The sequence below is a fragment of the Mytilus edulis genome, chromosome 10 (genome assembly GCF_963676685.1).
Source record: "Mytilus edulis chromosome 10, xbMytEdul2.2, whole genome shotgun sequence".
Lineage (NCBI taxonomy): Eukaryota > Metazoa > Mollusca > Bivalvia > Mytilida > Mytilidae > Mytilus > Mytilus edulis.
In genome coordinates this window covers 68,289,241-68,311,825 of record NC_092353.1, presented here as the reverse complement: position 1 = coordinate 68,311,825, position 22,585 = coordinate 68,289,241, and the positions used below count along the sequence as shown (strand labels likewise).

General features: G+C 31.5%; 1 protein-coding gene across 9 annotated transcripts in view; it reads right to left on the bottom strand.

The window, feature by feature from the left end:
• Positions 1 to 22,585, bottom strand: part of LOC139491756 (uncharacterized) — a 60,546-nt gene that overhangs the window by 5,247 nt on the left and 32,714 nt on the right. For 5 of the 9 annotated variants that reach the window (XM_071279592.1, XM_071279595.1, XM_071279594.1 and 2 more), the window contains 8 exons: positions 21,535 to 22,518; positions 17,310 to 20,582; positions 14,118 to 14,296; positions 12,907 to 13,014; positions 10,660 to 10,844; positions 9,507 to 9,609; positions 5,348 to 5,509; positions 4,177 to 4,206 (listed from right to left, as the gene is read on the bottom strand). In XM_071279592.1, coding sequence (XP_071135693.1) covers positions 4,177 to 4,206; positions 5,348 to 5,509; positions 9,507 to 9,609; positions 10,660 to 10,844; positions 12,907 to 13,014; positions 14,118 to 14,296; positions 17,310 to 20,582; positions 21,535 to 22,518 — 5,024 coding nt within the window. The remainder of the gene's footprint in view (positions 1 to 4,176; positions 4,207 to 5,347; positions 5,510 to 9,506; positions 9,610 to 10,659; positions 10,845 to 12,906; positions 13,015 to 14,117; positions 14,297 to 17,309; positions 20,583 to 21,534; positions 22,519 to 22,585) is intronic. The other 4 variants (XM_071279598.1, XM_071279599.1, XM_071279596.1 and 1 more) reach the window with 3 other exon arrangements.

Below are 22,585 nucleotides of genomic sequence, written 5' to 3'. Positions count from 1 at the left end.
AAACTGTTGTTATGACAAAAATTTATTAAAAGCAAGAATTATTTCCGATTTAAAACTTTATCCTTTGACTTTGATATCGATAATTGATTTAAATGTTAAAAGTTTATTCATTACAATTTAACTGTAACAATGTAGACTCTAAGATAAGTTTGGGAGAATAATCATAGACAACGATGGGGCAAACTCATCTTATTTAGGGGGAAATTGAACGACAAATATATAATGTTACATGGCGAAAAAAATAACAAAGTGGCAAAAAATATATTGTTTTGGCGAAAGAGGTGGCGAAAAAGATAATTGACCTAGGGGAAACCCTGGTTGGTTCACTTGCTTAGTTTGTATAAATGTTTGCTCAGCCAATGCAATTAAGATTGACATTGCAATCAATAGATAGGTAAGGTTTTAACTTGTATACATTGCTTAACATCAACTACAAACTGAAGCCCTGCCTATCTATTAATTAAAGGTGTCAATCTTAATTACAATGCTTTAGTAAACATATCCATGATAAAATAAATAGTTTTTTGAGATTTTGAAAGTGACTTTTTGATCCAATGGGTCAGATGTATTTAATGTATATGTATTATATTTATATTTTATTAAACTGTTAGTACACATGTCACTATAATAAAAATGTACTTACTTACTAAACATTGTATTAGTACAAGCACTAGGAAAATAGCTTTAATTAATGTGGCATGTAAAAACTAAACACTTAATTGTACATAATATCAATGGATCTAGTGAATCTTTTTACAACTTACTCATTCATCCAATAAAGATTGCACAAAATATTATACTTGCCCAAATTAATTTGCCCATCACTTGCTAATGGATTGGTTTCTTTGAAAAAGGCTGATTAACAAAGTTTAGAAACATATTTTTCATTTTATATTTAATTCTTTTTTTTTTAAACTTTAATGATGTGTAGAATTGATGATAAAAAATTACTGAACCTGTAATTCTAGCCAAAAGTGGCTTCAATGACATTAAAACAATTTTCTCTTTAAAGATAGAGAGGTGTATTAAGTGAATCAATCTATCCACTAGATTGTGTGTTTTTTAAAATCAAAGTGTATATCTATAGTCTAACATTGATCAAGAATTGTGAACAGACATGCAAAGGAAAATTAGTTCCTATAAAAAATGAATTGATCAATACATGATTAAAGACAAATTGTCCATTTTGAATGTCCCTCTGGTATCTTTCGCCTCTCATTCAATTTCACTTAATTAAAAATAAATTAGTTAGCTTCTATAATACATGTATGTACATGTGTAATGTTGAATATGAAATATATGATATGATTATTATTTGTACATGTTGTATGATCCTGAATATAATAGGTAAAACAAGAATGTGTTATTGCTGTTGGAGTAAGAAGACACAATGAATGATACAGAAAACTATGCCAAAAACAAGTCGCCCAACAAGAATGTGTCCCAAGTACACGGATGTCGCATCCGCACTATCATGATCTATATTCAATGGACCGTGAAAATGGGGGGGGGGGGGGGGGAAATCTCTAATTTGGCATTAAAATTAGAAAGATCATATTATAATTGGAACATGTGTACTAAGTTTCAGGTTGCTTGGACTTCAACTTCATCAAAAACTACCTCTACCAAAAACTTTAACCTGAAGCGGGACAGATGGACAGACGAAGACCAGAAAACATAATGCTCATAAATTGGGTATAAAAATGGGGCATAAAAAATCTTGTTCACTAATCATTGCTGTTGGAGTAAAAAGATGTGCGTATGTGTGAATATGAAGTAAGGGATTGAATATAACAAAATACCAATAATTATTGAAATGTCAGCCTTTTTCAGAACCAAAAACTAACCAAAGAATTTTTACATAGTTAAAATTATATAAATAATACATGGAAGGTTTCGTACCTATAATGTTATGTAAGAAAGAGATTATTATTGACCTACAAGATGAATTAGTAAAAGACGGACCTTATCCAAAAATTTTAGCAATAACAAGATGAAGGCCAATAACACAGAAAAAGATGAATAAATACTTTTGACAATCTGCAAAAGAAATATTGAATGCCGCTCAGTTTTTAGAACCAAATACATATATCTTATTTAAAAGCAGTAACCTGATAAGTATATAGACCATGAAAATGATTTTGAAAGTCATGTGACAGTAACTGTCCAATAAGATATTCTCAAAACATATTTTGGTGAAGAAAGGGATTAATAATGATGTTAACTTATTTGCTAATGTGAATGCTGTCCCTGAAATGAATATGATGGTGATCTCAGAATTGCCGCCTAAGACATTATTTGCATGAGAAAAATAAATGGAAACTAAAATGTGAAAATCTTGATCACCTAGCTCTTCCATATTTAGAAATTCAGACTGGTCCAAGTCAAAATAGCATATTTATGTTTAGTCTTTCAATAATCTAATCAAGACCAAATTTAATCTATAGAAGCCTTCTTTTACTCAAAATGTAAATTAAAATAATTTGCGTAAAAACAAAAGAATTTTGTGCAAATACTTCTTACTGGTATAGATAAGTCCTAAAAACAGAAGGTATTAAATCATAATTATAATATATTCATCAAGTTTATAATGTACTCATGACTTCCCCAAAATATATAAATATATATCTAAGCTGGTATAACATAATCTTGTCAAACTGGATGTGCCCATAACAGCTAAGTCATAAAAGGTCATTCTATTTGTTACAGGTAACTAAGGTTTCACTATAGTCCCAACTGTTATTTTAGTGCTCCCATTGTTTGAAACCCCTCTGGATTTATCCCTGATAATTTCTTACAACTTTTGCCAAGAAACCATAATTTTTCTAAAAAGATAATAAAGTCTTTTCGTAATATATCTTCAAACTTAAATATACTGTAAATTTAGAAATTATTGTGTGGATTTATTATTGAAATTTATCAAGAATTGTCAAAAATGCGAGATTAATCATTGCGATTTCAGGAAAATCTGCGTACAGATACAAATATTGTATCAGATATCAGAATGGGAGTTCTTATTATTGCGATACTCACCCAGTGGCATTATTCACGATAATTAAAACCTCACAATAATTTGTGAATTTACCATAATTTTACATACAGCTTATTAATAATTTTCTTCAAGAATTTCATAAAAAAAAAATCAAAAATACCCCAAAGAAAATTCTAGTTTTTAAAGCTTTTACCACAAAATTACCTATTTCTACATAATTTTCATTTATTTTCACCAGCTAAAGAAATATCAAAACTTTGATGCTGTATCTGTAAATACAAATAATGTATCACAATCGGTGAAAAACACAATCTACAAAATTTTTTCCCATTTTCAATAGAATATCCCCAAACTACAGCTGTTATAGCCAAACCCAGTCAGGTATTATTATTTAGGTAATATATCTTTGTATAATTCATCAATGGTGCAGGAAAAAAAATATTTGTAGAATTTTTAGGGTTATATTGGTTATTTGGTAAAAAAAATTTTGAACTTCCATTATTGTGAGTATGTATATGTATCTATATACATACTGTTCATCAGAAAATTTTCAAGCTTTGTTATTTTAAAAGGTATGGTTTATCTTTTGTTTTCTCTAAGCATTGTCACCTTAAATTGTACATGGTAGGATTACCCTTTCAGAGCACAAGATAATTATTTCTATCGATATGAGTCAAATTATAGTGAATTAACTGTATATTGATTACTAAACCCTCAAACCTTGACCATATTGCCCTAACTTACCTTAATAACTCCATTAAACAATTTTTTTTTTATGTCTTATATTTTCTTTTGAAATATTTGAAAACTTCTTTGATCCCTAAATAGGTGATTTTTTTCATTTATTCCCCTTATTCTGGAATGATCAAAGATGAAAATTTCTAAAATCAAAGGATGCATATTTTTACCAATCTTAGTATTTTGAAATAATTCATAGTGTATTGATATTAAAAAGCAAATCTATATGTTGTTGCAATATTTGAAAAAAAGATTCCTTAACAGACAGTAATCCTCTTAACCTTCCCAACGAAGGTCAGTGTAGATCGCCTATGTCTCCCAGTGAAAATTTTCTGATGCACAGTACTTCTCTCTTATGATAATGACAGTTTTATTAATGAAGAAATGGAAGTTTCAAAAGAGAAAATCTACTACAAGATGAACCAATACAACCCTAATGAATTTACCCTGATATTCTGTCGTAGGTGTGGAGGAACCTGTAATACAATAAGTCAACTGGATGCTTAAAATGCTTCCACAAAACTTTTTTCATAAGGGGTAAATTCAAAAAAATAAATGAACATGCTTAACTTAAAAGTTTTGAGACAATCCCTCATAATTCATACAAAAGTACATGTATGCAATGACTAGTACCAAACACTTCTTTATTAATGTAAATAAATTTGTCGATATTTTAATTTTTAATTTTTAGATAGCATCTGTGTAATGTTATTTTATATTCTAGAAAACCTTGAAATTTAATTAATTATTCAATACTTGATTTTTATGGTCCCAGATCTAGAGCATACATTGAAGGACTAACATTTAAAACAACAGCCTTGACATTGCTTGGGTATTGATACCACCAAATAATCAATTATTAAAATTTTAGCGTTTTTTTCATTATTATCATTCCCTATCCGATTTCTGTCTTCAACTGCATTACATGTCATTTTCATGGATATGAGAAGATGATTTTTTTTTAAACTATTACTAAGATTAACCTTTTACAATGTTTTAAGCATAAATATGGAGACAGATTGGATGAGCCCTTATATTCACAATATGTATGAAATTTGATAGAATGATGAAGATATTTTCTTTCAAATTTATCAAATTAGCACGTTACACAAATATGAATAAATGAATTATCAATGTTCAATAAACAGGATATTCAAATATACATAAATACAAACAGTTACAAATAAACAAATGATCATGATTTCAATACTTCTGACATATTGATTAAATATTTAAGCTTGGTTGAAGCATAATGGCTATAATGTGGTGAGATACAGTTTAACTTTCAGCAATCAAGCCTACTTATTCTCTACAGTATGTCCTGTTGAATACAAATTCAAACCTGAAGTCTACTTATTCAATTCTTCATTTTCATCAAACTACTACAGTGTAACCTGCCTAATCCGACACCTGAGTATTCCAACCTTCTGCTTAAACTGACACATTAGTCTGGTCCTAAAATAGGCCTATCCTTGAAGAAAAAAACTGAGTATTCCGACATTTTTTTCTGGTCCCCCAGTGTGTTGGATGACACAGGTTACACTGTAATACGATTTTGAGTCAAACAGTTCCAGTCCAAAAATGTGTCTATTCATCTTATTTATCACAGAAACCTACCCTTTCTTGTAACTTGTACCATTTTGATGCAGAATCTCCAAATCTGTAATAGTCAAAATTGATGGTGACCTCCCCAAGGAAATCGTTCCTTCCAAATCTATCATTGTGCCAGACAGTCACCCATAAAGTTCTGTTCTCCAGTTCGCTCTTAGATATCAAGTACTATAATGACAATATAGAAACATATAGTGCTACATAAAACACTGAATTAGTATACATGTCTCATCTCATCCATTTACACAAATCAATAGCTACTCTTATTACAGCTGTAAAAATAATGACTGTCTTATAAAAACAAACGACAAAATCTGATTGAAAAGCAAAGTTCCATTCATAAGATCTTTTGCATTTTCAGGAGCACATGAGACCACCCCAGTTTTTTTAGGAGGGGGGAGGTGTTACTCAGTCTGCAGTTTTCTATGTTGTGTTTTGTGTACTGTTAATCATGTTAATCAGGATTTCCCCTGGGGCAATTATTTTTTTCGCCACCTCTTTCGCCAAAACAATATATTTTTCGCCACTTTATTATTTTTTTCGCCAAGTAACATAAATATATTTTTCGTTTAAAATTTACCTTTTTTTTCTACCCCTCCCCCCTCCTTCCCTTAAATAAAATGATTTTGCCCTTTTGTACTAAGAAGTGTTTTTTTATACAACAATACAAAAGTTTTTATCACATGAAATTGATCCCTTATTTCATGTGTAGTCATTACATTAACATTGTAAATTGTCTTTTTTTGTTCTTTTTCCATTGAACTGCCAGCTTGATAGCTTGATTTTGACTAAATTTGAATGTCCCTCTGGTATCTTTTGCCCTTCTTTTTTCAGTTCATTTTGATAATGTTTGGCTTTGAAATCTTTTGTTTCAAGCAGATTTTTCTGATTACCATCATTAATTATAGATTCAGGCATGTTTCCTGTGTGATGAGTTCTTGTTAGGAAGTTAATGTGCAACCTAGCATGACTTGCTCTTACATAACATTATTGATATATTTTAAGTTATATCATTACTTGAAAGAGATACTTTATGTTTTCTCAAATATAACAACTGTTGTCCCTATAGACCATTAATTAATCAAATGCATTTTGGACAAAAGCAGACGTTGTCTATGACAAAGACAAGTCTGGCAGTAAAATAAACACAGATACTTCATTAACAAAGAAAACCCATTTCCGAAGAGTATTTAACCAGAAATTATGACATAAGTTTGGCTATGCAATCATAACATATTAGATTTTGTTTTACTTGAGGATAAAATTTGCTTGGAGCCACACACAGATTCAAATATGACATTTAATCAATATTTGTGTGAATAGTAATTTCATAATTCTTCATTAACTCTATCATGTTACAGAAAGCACTTTTAATTACCAATGGATCAATTAGAAGTTGTTTTAATGCTATCATTTACAGATTTTAAAATGCTATAATTTACTTAAGTTACAATGCTACATGTATTATTTATTTCTGTTATTATGCTATTAATTAAATCTGATACTATGCTATCATTTATTCCTGCTTATTTGTTATTATCATACCTGCCAACTTTTGAAAATGGCCATGGGGGTTTTTGTGCGCAGCACCATTTTTGAGGGTAGAATTTTACGCGGCATTTTTTCGTGTGATGATTTGGCTCCTAAAAGTGTCTGACATACTTCTTTTTTTTTGGGGGGGGGGGGGGGGGGAGGGGGGGGGGTGTGTGATAGTAGAAGATGCTTTTATAACCTATCTTTTTTTAAATTGTTTGATTGTTGTATTCTTTTTGTTGAGATAAACACCTGTAAGATGACTTTATGTTTGTCTGATACATTGTCAAGAAATAAAAAAAAAGTAATAATTTTAATAATTTAATAACAAAAAAAAACCAACAATATATTAGGGTCTGGATGGGGGGGGGGGGGGGTCTGTTGTTCTGTAAACATTTAATTTTCACCCCTCTTTTCTCTAATCTTCAAAAAATTAACCTCTTTTTTTTCTCTAATCTTCAAAAAAATTGACCACGCATTTCTCAATTTTCATTTTTTTTTTTTGCCCGTTATTCTCTAATCTTCATTTTTTAAGGGCATTATTCTTTAATCATTTAACCCCATCCAAACCCTCATATATTATATAGATCAATATCACAAGCAGCACTAGAATGTTTGGAGACATCATTAAGGCCACCGTGGTCAACTTTAAAGTCTCTGTTGCAAACTTTACAAAAGGCATGTGACAATCCTAACGTTGATTTAGACAACCAGCCCCTGTACTTGACATCATTCTCCCATTTCTCTAAGTATTTGCACGAAGCAACACGCTTTGTTTTCTTAGGCGGTGACAGAACTATTTTGCAAGTGATAACTCGCCCATTATGATTCCAATTTTTATAAATTTAACACCCAAGCTAAAAAAAAAAACAACTCAAAATTTCGATTCTTTGATTGTTTACTATGCCGACATTAATCAACTGGTGAATGCGTGATCACTAAATTTTGATTGGATGAAATTTGTCAGACACGATTTGTCTCCCTTGGGAAAACTTTCAAAAGTTCAAAATCGGGAACAAAAATATTTTTCGTGTAAATTTTACCAAAATCGTGTTTTTTGGCTATTTTCACGATCACGATCGTGTAATCGGGACAGAGGGTCAAAATCGTGTAGTACACGCCTAAATCGTGAAAGTTGGCAGGTATGTATTATGCGCATACTAAATCTTGATATTATGTTATCATTTTCCCTGTTAGTATTTGATATGAAGTAAAACTTGTAAAAATGGCAGTCAATTTATGTTTATAAAATGGATTCCTTAAAAAAACTAGATGTGTCAAAGCGACACTTATGGCCCCGTCCCAAAAAGTTGAAATTTTCTGCAATTTCAATAACACATGTGGACACAAAGATGACGGTAGTCTCACATATCAAAAATCAGCTCAAAATCTGGAGGGGTATAGAAAAAAAATCTGTATAACTATGATTTTCAATAATTTATCCAAAAGTCCAAAAGCCTGTAATTTCAGCAAAAATTAGTGAAGCGGAACAAAACTTATACTTGATCTGTAACTCATCATGGTTAACTTTCATGTCAAAAATCAGCCCAATATCTGAAGGCGTTTAGAAAAAACTCTGTATAATGGTTTGTTGCGGAATGACAGAATGACGTAATTACAAAATTTCAAACTATCGGAATTATGGAATATCGGAATTTCGGACAAGGGTAAAACTATATGGCACCGACAACATTGTTGCGGGGCCATAAAAAAAAATCTAGTGTGTTTCAATATCGTAATTATTCTCTCTATTATATTAAAATTAAAAAATGGCTATATAAACCTGCGATTACTTGTATCAATATTTCTGCCTGATTGCGAAGTAGAATCCATAAAATTGTCTTTTCAAAGCTATTAACAATGAAGATGTTATTGCAATAAAACTGTTACACTAACTTTATGTATCCTTGTATCATAAAATCAGAACATAGTGATCTAGGTCAAACTCTAGTTAGTCTGATGACCGAGTTATTTATACCAGTGGTTAAGGTATATTTCTAATGCTAAACTGAGAATAAATAAGCATGTTATATTCAATATGTTGGATCTCAGTGCACATTCCCACCATGGACAGGTTGAAAAATGACAAAACCGACCAATGTCTTAATGTTTGCTATGCAGTATGGGTTCTTTAATATTTGTGGGGTACCAGTTTTCATGGATTTTGTTGGTATAACCAGAAATTGAAGAGTTCAACAAAGTACAAATCCTTTGTAATGCTTTGTAATCCTCTTTAACACAATTTTTAGTCAATCTACAACAGGGGCGGATCCAGCCATTTTAAAAAGGTGGGGGTTCCCAACCCAGGACAAAGCAAGTATATGTCAATTAGTCAATCTACAACAGGGGCGGATCCAGCCATTTTAAAAAGGTGGGGGTTCCCAACCCAGGACAAAGCAAGTATATGTCAATTAGTCAATCTACAACAGGGGCAGATCCAGCCATTTTAAAAAGGTGGGGGTTCCCAACCCAGGACAAAGCAAGTATATGTCCCTATTCAAATGCATTGATCGTCAAAAAAAAAGAAGGGGTTCCAACTGCCGAACTGACCCTCCCCCCGGATTCGCCACTGCTACAATAACACAATTAAAGGAATCCACATTAAAACACCTGCATAAAATGTTATACATACTCTCAACTTTTCATCAAATACAGGATTAAGTGTGTGCTTCTTGATTTTTGTTTTCCTTTTTCCACTTCTTGTCTTGTCTGGCAATAAATATGTCTTTATATACCTAAAATTAAACATTATTCAAATCGTCAAGATCTCTTTAAAAAGAAATAAGACAAAAGTGGTCCAAAAATCAATTAGATGACAATGAAAGCAGAGAACACAAAAGTATGTATATATAAAAATATAGGAACTTTTTAAAAATGTATTATAGTTTTAGGTTTCAGTTGAGCAGTACAAAACTGTGAAGATCTACTCATATACTTAATATATAGTCTTTGTTGTTTAAAGCATTAAAACATTGTAATCACAAATACAATTATAGGTCTTTTGCATATTCCAATATCAATTTGTTAAGAAGTGAATATTTCCAGAAAGATATGTGGTTGCAGAAACCTATTTAACAAAATGTATAATATTTTAATAAATTCTTTTAATCAACCAATAATGTCTAAATTTCACTACTACTATTTCAATTCTTGTTCATCTCCATACCAATGATGTATGCATTCAATATTTTTCTTAAAGTTGCAATAGCTGTAGGTTTCCAATATTGAATTTTTCATAAAAGAAAACAATGAAGTGATGGCTTTTGACCATAAAATATCCTGGTGATAAATTCAGTAAACATTTTGTTTGATTTAGTAACAAAACTGTAACAGAAATAAAACTTTGGCTATAAAAATCCATTTTATAAATTGCACATCTTCATTAATTTAATGTATTTTCTGTTCAGTGTCACTCAAAACGAAATAAAAAAGTCAAAGAATTTATCGTGTAATAATCAATGACTACAAGGTTACTGCTATGCAATGCGTTTTTGTTTGTTTTTGGATAAGGTTTTAAAGTTAATTCAAAATTTCATGAAATTTATGTTGTCACAACTGCAAGAAATTAAAATGTGAATATCTAGTATATTGCTTTGAAGGATATGCAAATGAGTTAACTGCTTGAATTTCACCCTTGCAAAAAGTTTGTGCATTAAAATCATAAAAAATAGCAATCCCTTAACTACAAAATAAGAACACATAAATCAATTGACAAAAGTTGCAGAATAAGGAAAACAATTTTTTTTCCAAAGGGACATAATCTACTAGCTTCAACAACTACTTACGGGTCAGATCTATTTCTCCTGGTGTCTGCAGGTGCTAATCCTTTACACTGCGTAATATGTATCTCCAGCGTCCCTGTTCTGTAGTTATAATCCATACCAAACTGAATATCTCCTGTAATTGGTATTTTACCATAATCTACATCGCCAGCATTGCTGTAAAAACTGACAATACTCTCTCTGCTCTCCTGAAATTAGTAAGTGTGACAGTAGTTAATTTAGTAGGGTACAAATTTTGGCTACTACATGGTAACTGTATGATAAAACAACTTCCTGGGGACAAGGTACAAAGATACCTTCATCAACAAGTCTAAATTTTAAATTCTGAATTCACTGGAGCATGTGTGAAGGAGCAAGGGTTAAAGATATCTTCATCAACACATCTAAATTTTAAATTCTGAACTCTCTTGACCACATTTGAAGGATACTCAAATACTGCATGCAATTAGACACATTTATGCTGATATAATTGAATACAAATAACTACACATATCTATATTTATCAATGATACTAATTATTTTGAATGGACGTAAACAATAAAACAGAACAAAAGTTGTAAAAAACCTTGTCATGACTAGTAAAATTTACAAATATGACTCCTGTTTGTTACAGTCAATACCAAAATAACTCACTCATCTGGGTTATGAGGTGATGATTTCATGAAGCCCAAAACAATATATTGATAAATATTAACGTAAGACATCTTTAAAAATTTATACTGGGTCACCGAGGCCATCATTTGTCTGAATCCAATTCAGTATCAAGCTTTTGAGTTTAAAAACAGGAAAACATTACTTTGACAAATGTCTTGCTTAGAATTATATTATAAGTTGTCTACAAAGTGGACATAAATTCCATTATTCAATTGTAATAATGGATCCCTTTAATGAAACAAGAATGACAAAGTCAGAAATACAAGCTAAAAGCAGATCATGCTTTGTCTATATATAGTAACAGAGACCATCCATGGGGAGAAATCATTCTGTTGACTAATACCAATCAATAAACTGCCTGATGGAAACATTTTCAGTTATTATTAATTCATGGATATGGGAATATTTGACATCTTAAAACTGAGATCTGTTGTACGATTTTCACATTACATGTTGTTTACATGTATTTAAGAAGATAAAACATTAAACAAGTGGACATAAGATATCTTTCTATTCAAAATGAGTAAAGAGAGTTTTCATAATTGAGATGGCAACCCTAAAATAACATTCAAATTAGAAAAGACATCCAGGGGGGCATCTTACGGTCTATAACAAAACATTGCTTTAATCAACTTAAATAATATTTTCTGAATTGATTGTCTATTTTCTTTAGAACCTTAAATTTAGCAGTCAATTTTCGATATGGAAAAGGAAAATTAATAATTCAAAGGAAAAGAATTTTCGATTGAATTGGAAATGATGTCTGACTGATTTTTAATAATCATACAGCAAATATAAACAAACAAGTAATAAGCTTAATTAGCATATTGTACAGACACATGTCTATTGTAGAAGACTTTATGCTGACCTCCAAATTTATGTCTTTTTAGTTAAAACTAAAATAACAAAAAAATCTTGAAACTCTGAGGACATTTCTGAAAGAAAAGTCCTTAAGCAAACGGCAAAATCAAAAGCTCAAACACATCAAACTAATGGATAACAACTGTCATATTCCTGACTTGATACAGACAGATCATTATGCAGAAAAGGGTGGGTTAAACATGATTTTCTAGCTAGCTGAACCTCTCACTGGTATGACAGTCCCATAACATTCCATACCACTGACAATTAAAACAATGTGTGAACAAATAAAACAGACATAACCTGTTTTCTTTTATTCCTATTCAAATTAAAATAATCAGCATCTACATAAGTATCGCAATCAATATGTTAGATTTGATAGAGCACATCAACTTGTGTAAACAAACAATTTTTGACACATCGCCAGGTAAACTAAATTTGCAACAGTAAAACTAGCGATGGACGTCCTTAAAGCTTCAAATACAGTTATCTCTTAAGTTTTGCAATTTTTATCGAAATTGGTCATTCTGATCACCCCTTCGAATTGGATTTATGCAAAGAAACGTCTTTTAAAGCTTTAAAATGAATAAATAAAAAAATTGGAAACTCTAATTAACATTTGATCAAGCTAACAGTTTAAAGTGCATAGAAAAACCCATCACCAGTATATCTTTCAGGTAAATTGTACATGTAATTATTTTATTTCTCATAAAATGAATTATTGTAACTACTTACTGTCATGGCTGACAATAGGTTGCCACGACTACCACCCATCGAACCTTGATTAAGAGATCGATGTGACCTTACAAGTTCATCAATGTCAGGATCTTCCTCACTCTCCTTCTGCAAATATAAATACTATCATGTGACAAAATATTGTTTTCAGAATAACCATTAAAAAGTCATTTCTGCTCATTCATTAAACTGAACCATTCTGAAATGTAAAGATAATTATCAATGGAAATCAAAAAGCTTTTAAAATAGCAATAAAAATAAGGCTAGTAAAATGAAAACACTCATTTCAAGCCAAAAACAGGCTATAATAATCACAACTAATAATTTACAGAAAATAGTCTTGATCTTGCATTAAAGAGTAACATTGGACAGAGAAAAATTAAAATCCCAAAGAAATGAGACCAAGAGACAAATTTTATGTAAAATCTTTTGTGGTCTACATACATAAGGCTGCACTTAAGCATGGACCTATAAACCAAGTCTACTTTTGGATTTTGCTACTTTTATAAAAGACACTACCAAAAACATTGAAAATACTTGAGAGGCTTTTAGAGCCATGCATCGCTCACCTTGGTCTATGTACATATTCAACAAAGGACACCCTTCAAACATTGTTTACAAGATTAAAATTCATGACAATTATCTGTTTTGTTGACCCTGTATTGCTAATTCTAATGCAACAACGTTTGTAACGTTCATTTTGATTGGATAAAGTGACTTTCTTACATGGCATCAATTGACAATTGATGCTGTGGGTCGTACGCGCAAGCGCAGACGGCATATGACAGATTTTAAATGCATGTTTTAACATTGTTTTCTGTCAGTTTCATTAGAATGGAGATAACAATATTGTATTTAAAGCTCCGACGGCATCAATTTGGGATTTGATGGTCGCAAATACCCGTTTACTGTCTCCGCTAACGCGTCGCCAGTAAACTTAATTTGCGACCATCAAATCCCCAATTGATGCCGTCGTAGCTTAAAATACAATACAGTTATCTCCTAATTATTTAGTCTGTTTAGTTTCTCTCTACCTTCTTAGTTTTTGTTCAAAACACAAAAGAGGTTAAAACAAATTCTTATTTAAGGGCAATCATTCCTATAAAGAGTGACAGGCTAATTAACTATATATTTTATATATAAACCAAAAAATAAATAAAAAAGCTCATACCATATATATTAACAATATAAACATGCAATAAATATCTTACGTCTGTAAGGGTAGATAACTTAGATGATGCCATTGATGCCTGACTCTGTAAACTATCGGTTCTACGATGTTCAGGCGTATTTTCCTGTGTTGATGCTCCACTGACATGACCACTATCTTCTAGGCTTGCTGACCCTTCTGAACTGGCTCTGGGCGATAATTTTGTAATGGAATCCGCTTCTGAAAATAACATTTTTGTTTATAATTCAATGCATAGTCACACAGTATCAAATTAGTTTGCCTGTACGAAAGTGTACATGGGAACTAACTGTACAGTACTGCAGATAACTACATCTATCCTGTAATATATCAAATAATTCAGTCATGCATAAAAATGAAATTAAAATTTAATAATCACAGCAGAAAGTTGTCAGGTTTTAAAAAAAAATATTGATTTTAAACATAATCATCTTTTTCATTATTTCAAAATTGAACGTTTAAAAAAAAAGTCAAGTATATGAGAACAAATTTAAGTGTTTTTAAGTCATGTGCATATATCCAATGTTCCTTGGTTTCAAAGGATTCAAATAAATATTTCAACATAGCTATAGCTACCTTAAAGTACATTTCAAGTTTAAATCAATTTCTAAACTGTTTTAAATTCTTTGTATCAATAGACAATAGGTACAAATATACAGCTGAAGACCTTTTAATTAATTTATATCTATATGGTAGATACACAAAAACTTATACAACTTTTTCTTTAATTTTGCTAGCAACCTTTTCGATTTTCCATCATTTTCTAAGAACCACCAAAACATATCTGCAGCTGTTGCTAAATTGCAATCAAATAAAAGGCTTGTCATGAAATTGTCATTATCTATATATCTTGGCCTAATTTGTTTTGTGTGGCCTTAAAATATGTTTACAAAATTGGGTTGTGAATAATTTATATATTTTTTTCTCAAAATCTATTTTACATGTTTAGCAAGCAACAACACCTCCATGTCTGGTGTTTAATTTTTTTTTTCTCTTGGCTACAATGTAAAGGTATTTGAAGGGAACAGGCTTAACAAATAAAGAAATACATCTTTTTGTCTTTTTCATGATTTTTGTAGTAAAACTTTGCCTGCTGACATTGTGGTTATAGAAAATACTTTCTACATTGATTGGGGTGTTTTTCTCTTCAGCTGTATATTTTGTAAACCTTTGGATTTTGCTTATTATAACATTAATCTTTATTCCCTGGCCACACCTTTATGTTTTTGTATTTATTAAAAAAAAACTTCAATGATTACACTTCTGGTTAAGCGTTTTTTTTTTTAATCTCAAATAATTTAATTTTGGATGTAACACGTCTTCTGATTGGCTGACATTATTTTGTTATCAGCCCATAGACATAATTTAGTCATTTGACAGTGACGTCATCAACGTTTTTTCATGGTTTTCTACGGTTTAAAATGGAATTTAGAATTAAATTATAAGAAATGACTAATATTTTTTCTGTCTATTCGAAATAACATTAAAAATGTGGTGCACTGTCTGTTAAATAACCCGCGCTACGCACGTTATTCAGTGTGCACCAATTGTTAATGTTATTTCTTCATAACCAGAAAAAATATCACAGTCATTCCTTAAATAAAAAAATTCAGAATAGAAATTTAAATGCATTTTTCATAGTTCCACAATTTTTCTATCTAACATGTCTAAACCTTTTACATGACAAAAACAAATTAAATGACGTCTAAACTAAACATTGTGATAGCCAGAAACTTGTCTAAACTAAACCTTGTGTTAACCAGATACTTGTCTAAACTAAACCTTGTTTTAATCAGAAAACTGTCTTAACTAATCTGTGTTAATCAGAAACCTGTCTAAACTGACCCTTCTTCAATCAGGAAATTGAAAACATACCCTTATATTCTTTAACAATTTATCTCTTTAAACTGACTACAAGTCTGAAATTGCTTGGTTTAAACAGATATAAAAAAGATATGGTACAGTATAAAATTGAGAATGGAAATGGGGAATGTGTCAAAGAGACAACAACCCGACCAAATAAAAAACAACTGGTCTTCAATGTAGCGAGAAATTCCCGCACCCGGAGGCGTCCTTCAGCTGGCCCAGTGTATGTTTGCCAATGAGACAACTCTCCACGAGAGACCAAATGACACAGAAGTTAACAATCATAGGTCACTGTACAGCCTTTGACAATGAGCAAAGATATGATTGTTACAAGTTCTGTGTGGAATCAAGAATTGTAAATTAATGTTTTCTTGTAGAGACAATGAATTGTTTATATAAATCAAACTTTTTGTGCTTAAGTATTAATTATTTAATCAAAACAGATCAATACTGTTTAATGTTCTAAACACTATCATGTGGTTGCCTTTGACATCAATACACAATATCTACTCTTCACCGGACAAAAATAAAAAAGTTGATTAGTTATATGAAAACATGCAGGATGCATAAGAAAAAGTACCATTCAAGTAAATAAAAAAGCCATGTCACATGATATTTAGTGCAAAATTATATAGATTTGACAAAAATGGAAACTGAATAAAGGAAAATCTTTTAATTTCACAAATTTGAAGAACAAAAACTTTCCTTAATTTCTAACAGATTTTTTTTTTTAACTATAAGCTCAATTTACTATTTATGCATTTTATCTATAACGAAAATAAAATTAATTTAATGTTTTTTTCAAAAAATTAAACAATAATGTTTTATTATTTTTCTCTCCTTAACAATAAGAACTGTATTTTCTTTTCTACATATTTGAGAGTAAAACTGAAGAACAAGTAAAAATGACTACTATTTACTTCTTATAGCCTTGTTTCTAAAACTCTTATCAAATTTAAAAGAAAACTTTGTTATGAGTGACAGTCACACTGGACAAGCTGAATCTAAAATTGTTTTCAACCTTTTAATATTTTACTACAAATACTTAACTAAACAAAATCAAATAATAAAATTCTACTTGAACATTAAAGGGAGGTAATTCAAAATTGTATTACTCATCTAAAAATCTACTAAAATTTGAAATTGAAAACATGCAAAAAATAAGTAATTTAAAGGACACTGCACTATAACAATGAAGCTAATATGAAAAAGAGTCAGAAAAAAATTTCACTACATTTCTGAAATTGTCATCAAAAGCAAAGCTATAAAAACTATTTTCCAGGATAAATATAAAGCTAACTATTGATTAGTTGCTAAGGGAACGATTGTTAGTGTTTAGTCCCATCACCTTTTATACCTGTCTCTTTCCACTCCTGCATGTTTAATTTGGGCAGGGTCATCTGCTGAGAAGACAGGTCACATGCAGGGGTTTCAGATTTTAGGGCAGGGTTTATTTGCAAGGCCAGTTTGTCAGAGGCAAGTTCAGAAGAGTCTGATTGTGGACTAGAGTTGTCTTCTCTTGATTCCGTTTTTGATGTCAACCACTGTTTTACAAGGACTTCCCGAGACAGACTTTGACCTACAAGGTCCGATTTCTTAGTCTCTTTCAATTTTTGACATGTTATGTCCTTGACCTCTTTGTCTGACATATTATCCTCTAATGCAGTACAAAAGGTGTTTTCAGAATCCATACTCCTTTCAGCTGGTGTTAATGTAATGTCTGCTGACAAATCCGCCTTTGTTGGAGTATAGCCCCCTGGATATGGTGTATCATCTTTGGGTTTATTGTATGCCCTTTCAGGTGTAGATTCATTCATACAAGAAGGCTGCCTCATATTATCAGTTTCAAATGTCTTCTTTTCAACTGGAGAAGAAGCAATTTCAATTCGTTCATCAACGATTTTTCCAGAAGATCGACACTCATTACTAACCAATACTAAACTGGACTCATCATCAAATCCATCTACCTCTAGTGTACCTGAACTGACTCGAGGATTTGACTGATTCTGTTCAACAGATTTTGAGCTTGGTTCTGATTGGCTTGTTTTAAAGTTCACTTCAAGGTCACCAGACTTATATTCATTAGCAGAAATGTCTTTTTTAGACAGTTTACTCCCATCTGACTGAATATCTTTATCAGTACTTATACCATGGAGCTTTTCTGTCATCTGCAGACGGTCAATATCTTCATTCCGCAGATTTTCTATTGGCAAACTGGAAAAATCACTTTTACCATAATTTTCTGAAAATATCTCAGCTTTTAAGCTATCAGGTTTTTGATCATCCATTTGCTCATCTTTAGAATGTTTAGAAATCAATTCTTTTTCATGTTTAATATCTGTCTGCTCAGATGCTTGGCTGCTATTAAAATCTTCCGGTAAATTTTCATCTGTTAAAGAATGGCTAGAATCTGTCGGTGAATTTTTTAATTTCTTAGTTTCCATAAAACATTCTAATGCAACCTGTTCTTTTACTTCTTGATAAAATTTCTGTAAATCTTCAGTGCTAGTTCTCATATTTTTACTTTCATCCTTATTCCCTGAAATATTTTTTTCAGAATTTTCTTGTTTAGAAGAGGCAACAATGGGTACAGAATTTTCAAGTTCTAAGGACATTTCAGAAGAAGCATCATGACTGTGATGATGTACCTCAACATTTTGAGTAGAAATAGTAACTTTCTCATTTCTAGTACTGATATCATTTTCTGATGTCTTCACTTGTTCAAGGGCATCTGTAGTGTTTATTTCACCAACATTTTGGTTCAAATCTTCAGTATTAGTCTCTATGGTAACCATACTATCTTCCTGTTCTGTATTACCCAGAGGCATTTGATTTTTTTCTGTAGATGTATCAGATTCACTTGGCTCCGATTCTTCGTCAATAATACTGAGTTCATCAGAATCACAACTACCTCTAGCCATCAATGCAGGTGACAACTTTTCTCGATTCTGTGAAAACTCAATTAGACTAAGTATCTGTTCATCCATAGGTATTAATTTTCTCCTCATCAAGTCACCAATTTGTTCCATAGTTAAATCATCAAAATTAATTTCCCCCATTTGTTCAAATTCTTCTGACATTGTAGAAGAAATTCCAACAGTAGATTCATGAGTTATCTCCCTTGATGATAGATCTTCATCTATTTTTTTGTGAGTTGCTTCCCTATTACCATCTAGTTGATCTTGTTCTGACCTTTGCTGTTTTCTACCTTTATCCAAGTTCTTTGTCATTGATGATTCAATTTGATCCAGTTTTGCTATTGGTAATATTGATGCCTCCTCTCTGACAATTCGAACAGGGTTTATGACTTCCTCAGTAACAAGTTCTGGAGTTACTTCCCTTATTAACTGAGTTTTCTCCCCTTTCTGAGACTTACTAAGCATCACCTCCACTGATTGTGCAACACCATCACATTGTTTGATATCAGTACTTTTATTTTGATCATTGAGTTTACTTCCTTCATTTGGACTTTTAATATTTTGTTTTTGAACTTCAATTTTCTTTTCCGTTTTTCCATATTCATTCTTGCCACTTATTTCTGCTTTTATATCCACAGAAACTTCTTTTTGGGGCTTGCTATCTTCTTTCACTTCATGAATGATTTTCTTACTTCCAATGCTCTCTTTGCTTTTAAGATCTTCAGGATCTTTGCCCATTTTATTTTCAATACTAGATTCTTTCATTCCGATTTTTCTTTTCTTCATTAATTTTTTAATCCTCTTTCCCTTTGCTCTACTAAATGAACCAGTATCACTCATATCTGTTGTAGACTCATCAACTGAAAGGTCTGCTATGGCTATGTTGAATATTTTGTCAAATTCTGAATCAACTGAGTGTTTAGATTTTACATCTTTCTCTGATACAAGCTCTTCAAAAGATAGGTCTGGGTCATCTAGCTCAGATGTTTTCATGTGTTTATCTATTTTTCTGGCTTCTATACTTTTCTTACTCTTTTGATCTTTATTCTTCTTTTGAGAAACATCTAATTCAGATGTTGCTAAGTTTTTCTTACTGTCGTGAGATTCATCCTGTTTCTTTGAAGTTTTTGATATCTGTTTTTTCTCCGACTGTTTTGTTTCAATCTTTTTACCTCCCAACTCCCTTTGAAGTTGTTCACTTGACTCTTTCTCAGTTCTTTCGTTCAATTTTTTTGACTTTTCACTTGATTTTGATTTCTTGGTCAATTCCGATTCTCTAACCTGTAAAGTGTGAACATTTTGCACATTTTCGGCATCAATTTTTGGTTCTGTTTTAGACACACTTTTATATGATATTTCTTTGTTGACTGAAGAAACTACTTGCCTTTTTACTTTTCTCGGAATGTTTTGTTTCGAGTCCACACCAGACTTTTGCGACAATTTCTGAGCTTCTTCATTGGTTATTGGACTGCCTGCACTTTTATCAGATAAAATAAACCCTTTACCATGTGAGTTTGAACTGGGAGGGGGGACAAGTTCAAGATTTAAAAATGTATCACTGTCATTTTCAACGTCTTTTTCAATGTCAATAAGAGAAATTTCAGATATTTGAACAAACCCCTTTGCCTCAGGTAAATCTACAACTTGAACCCTGCCCTTACCTGAAGAACCCCTTCGGTGAACCTCCTCATCATCAATGGGACCTATGAAAGTAAAACATGCATACACATATAAACAATGCTGGATTAAAAACATCACATGCTAATACATAGATACACATACATATACATTTAGTGTGTGACAAAGACAGAAAGAGTTCTTTTCCAGATATTTAGAGTTACTTCCCCTATTTAAGGAGGTAGACCTAGGTTAAGGGAAATAACTCTTAAAATCATCAGTACGTTTGTGTCAACCATTTTCAAAAATATATTCTAAGCTTCTAGGTTACATAGATTATTTTCAATCTGTTTCAGGTAAATGCTTAAAATACATTGATGAACTTGACTTTTACAAACGTACTGATGACTTAAATAGTTATCTCCCTGAACCAAGGTCTACCCCCTTAAAAAGAATAAAATGCATTCAAAGGTAAAATGACAAATACAAAATTAATTTTCATTTAATTATTACTCTTTATATCAATTTTTAGATATTGGATATTTACTTCAAGCATTTTATCCCTAAATTTTCAAGTACAAACAAGTTTTACGTTTAAGAAAATATATGGTGGTTCTCTTTATACTGCAAGGTTCAAAACTAAATATCTTTATTGGAAATCTGACTTATTGACTAATTCCAAATTTAACCCAAAAAGGTTACCTAGTATCAAGAAAACAAATAATGCTTTCTAATTGATGAGTGTTAGGTTTTGCTAACAATTTGCCTTCCAAAAAATATACACCCCGATATTATAATCTATTTCCTTAATAATGAGAAAAAAAAAAACAGTAAAAGAAGATATGTTTTAGTACATGAAGATATATGATTTTAAGAGTTTAAAGTGACAAGTGCCTAATCTCACTGAAAACATATAAAGAGCAACATATAAAGCTAAAGTGTTAATTTACTTACAACAATGTCACATAATGCTTACGACCAAGGCTGGTACTTCCTTAAAACAAATTCTAATAAAATTACATCTAAAAATATACATACTGTGCTCTGATGATCTTTGTGACTTTCCATTCTTCCTGGAAACTCGTCTAAATCTTATGTTAGATAACTCTTCCACAGTGTAATCTTCCTCACCACTATCCTTAACTAATGATTCTGTTCCACTGTGCTCAGCCGTTCCACTTATTCCACTGACGCCACTAACACGAGAATCTGTGTCAGAATCCTGTCGGTACAACTCGGTTGAAAACCTTTTCTTTGATAACGGTGAATCTGCATGTGATGATGGTATGCTGTCAAATGAATAAGGTGACGGTGACCTATTTTGCTGGTAGGCTTGTCTTTTTTGTAATTGAGGTGTGTCTATGTTTTCAGGTGATGTTGAACGATACGATGACATACTTCCCGTCCTAGCAACTTGGTCGTGTATATGATTTGATTTATGATCTTTGATTTTACCCGCCGTCTCTTGATCAAATTTTGAAGGTTTGATTTTTTTCGGTGTTGTTCCAGATGAATCAGAATGAATGTCAACACGTATCTGTGTTTCGGTACTTCCGGTATTTTTCATGAAAGGTGTTTCATCCGACATTGCTGTTTGATCAGAATCGTCAGAATAGTTTCGTTGTAAGACACCCCTCGTAAGATTGCTCACAGTTACAAAGTCATCTGCTGATCGTGTGTCTGTCATTCTGTGCGTTACATTTGGTGTTGAATCTCTTGAGGATCGATCATCATCAGACGAACTTGATTCATCAGAATCATCGTAACGTTTCGTGGTTAATTTTTTCACTGACACCTGATGTTTAGTTTCAACATGTTCATTTTTTTCACTAGTTTTGCTCAATTTAAATGTATCGAAAAGTTGGCTCAACTTTCTTTTGTCAGAGTCATTAGGATATTCAATCCTTTCATTCTCTGCTTCTTTCTTACTTCGAAATGATGTTCCATTCTGGACTGGATTTCCATTCTGAACTCCTCTTGATTTCTCCACCTGAGAAGTGTCATCATTTACTCTACCAGGCCCTTGAAAGAGAAATAATGTTAAGTATAAAATTTTTAATCATACAAATATTTTATTTTTATAATGAAA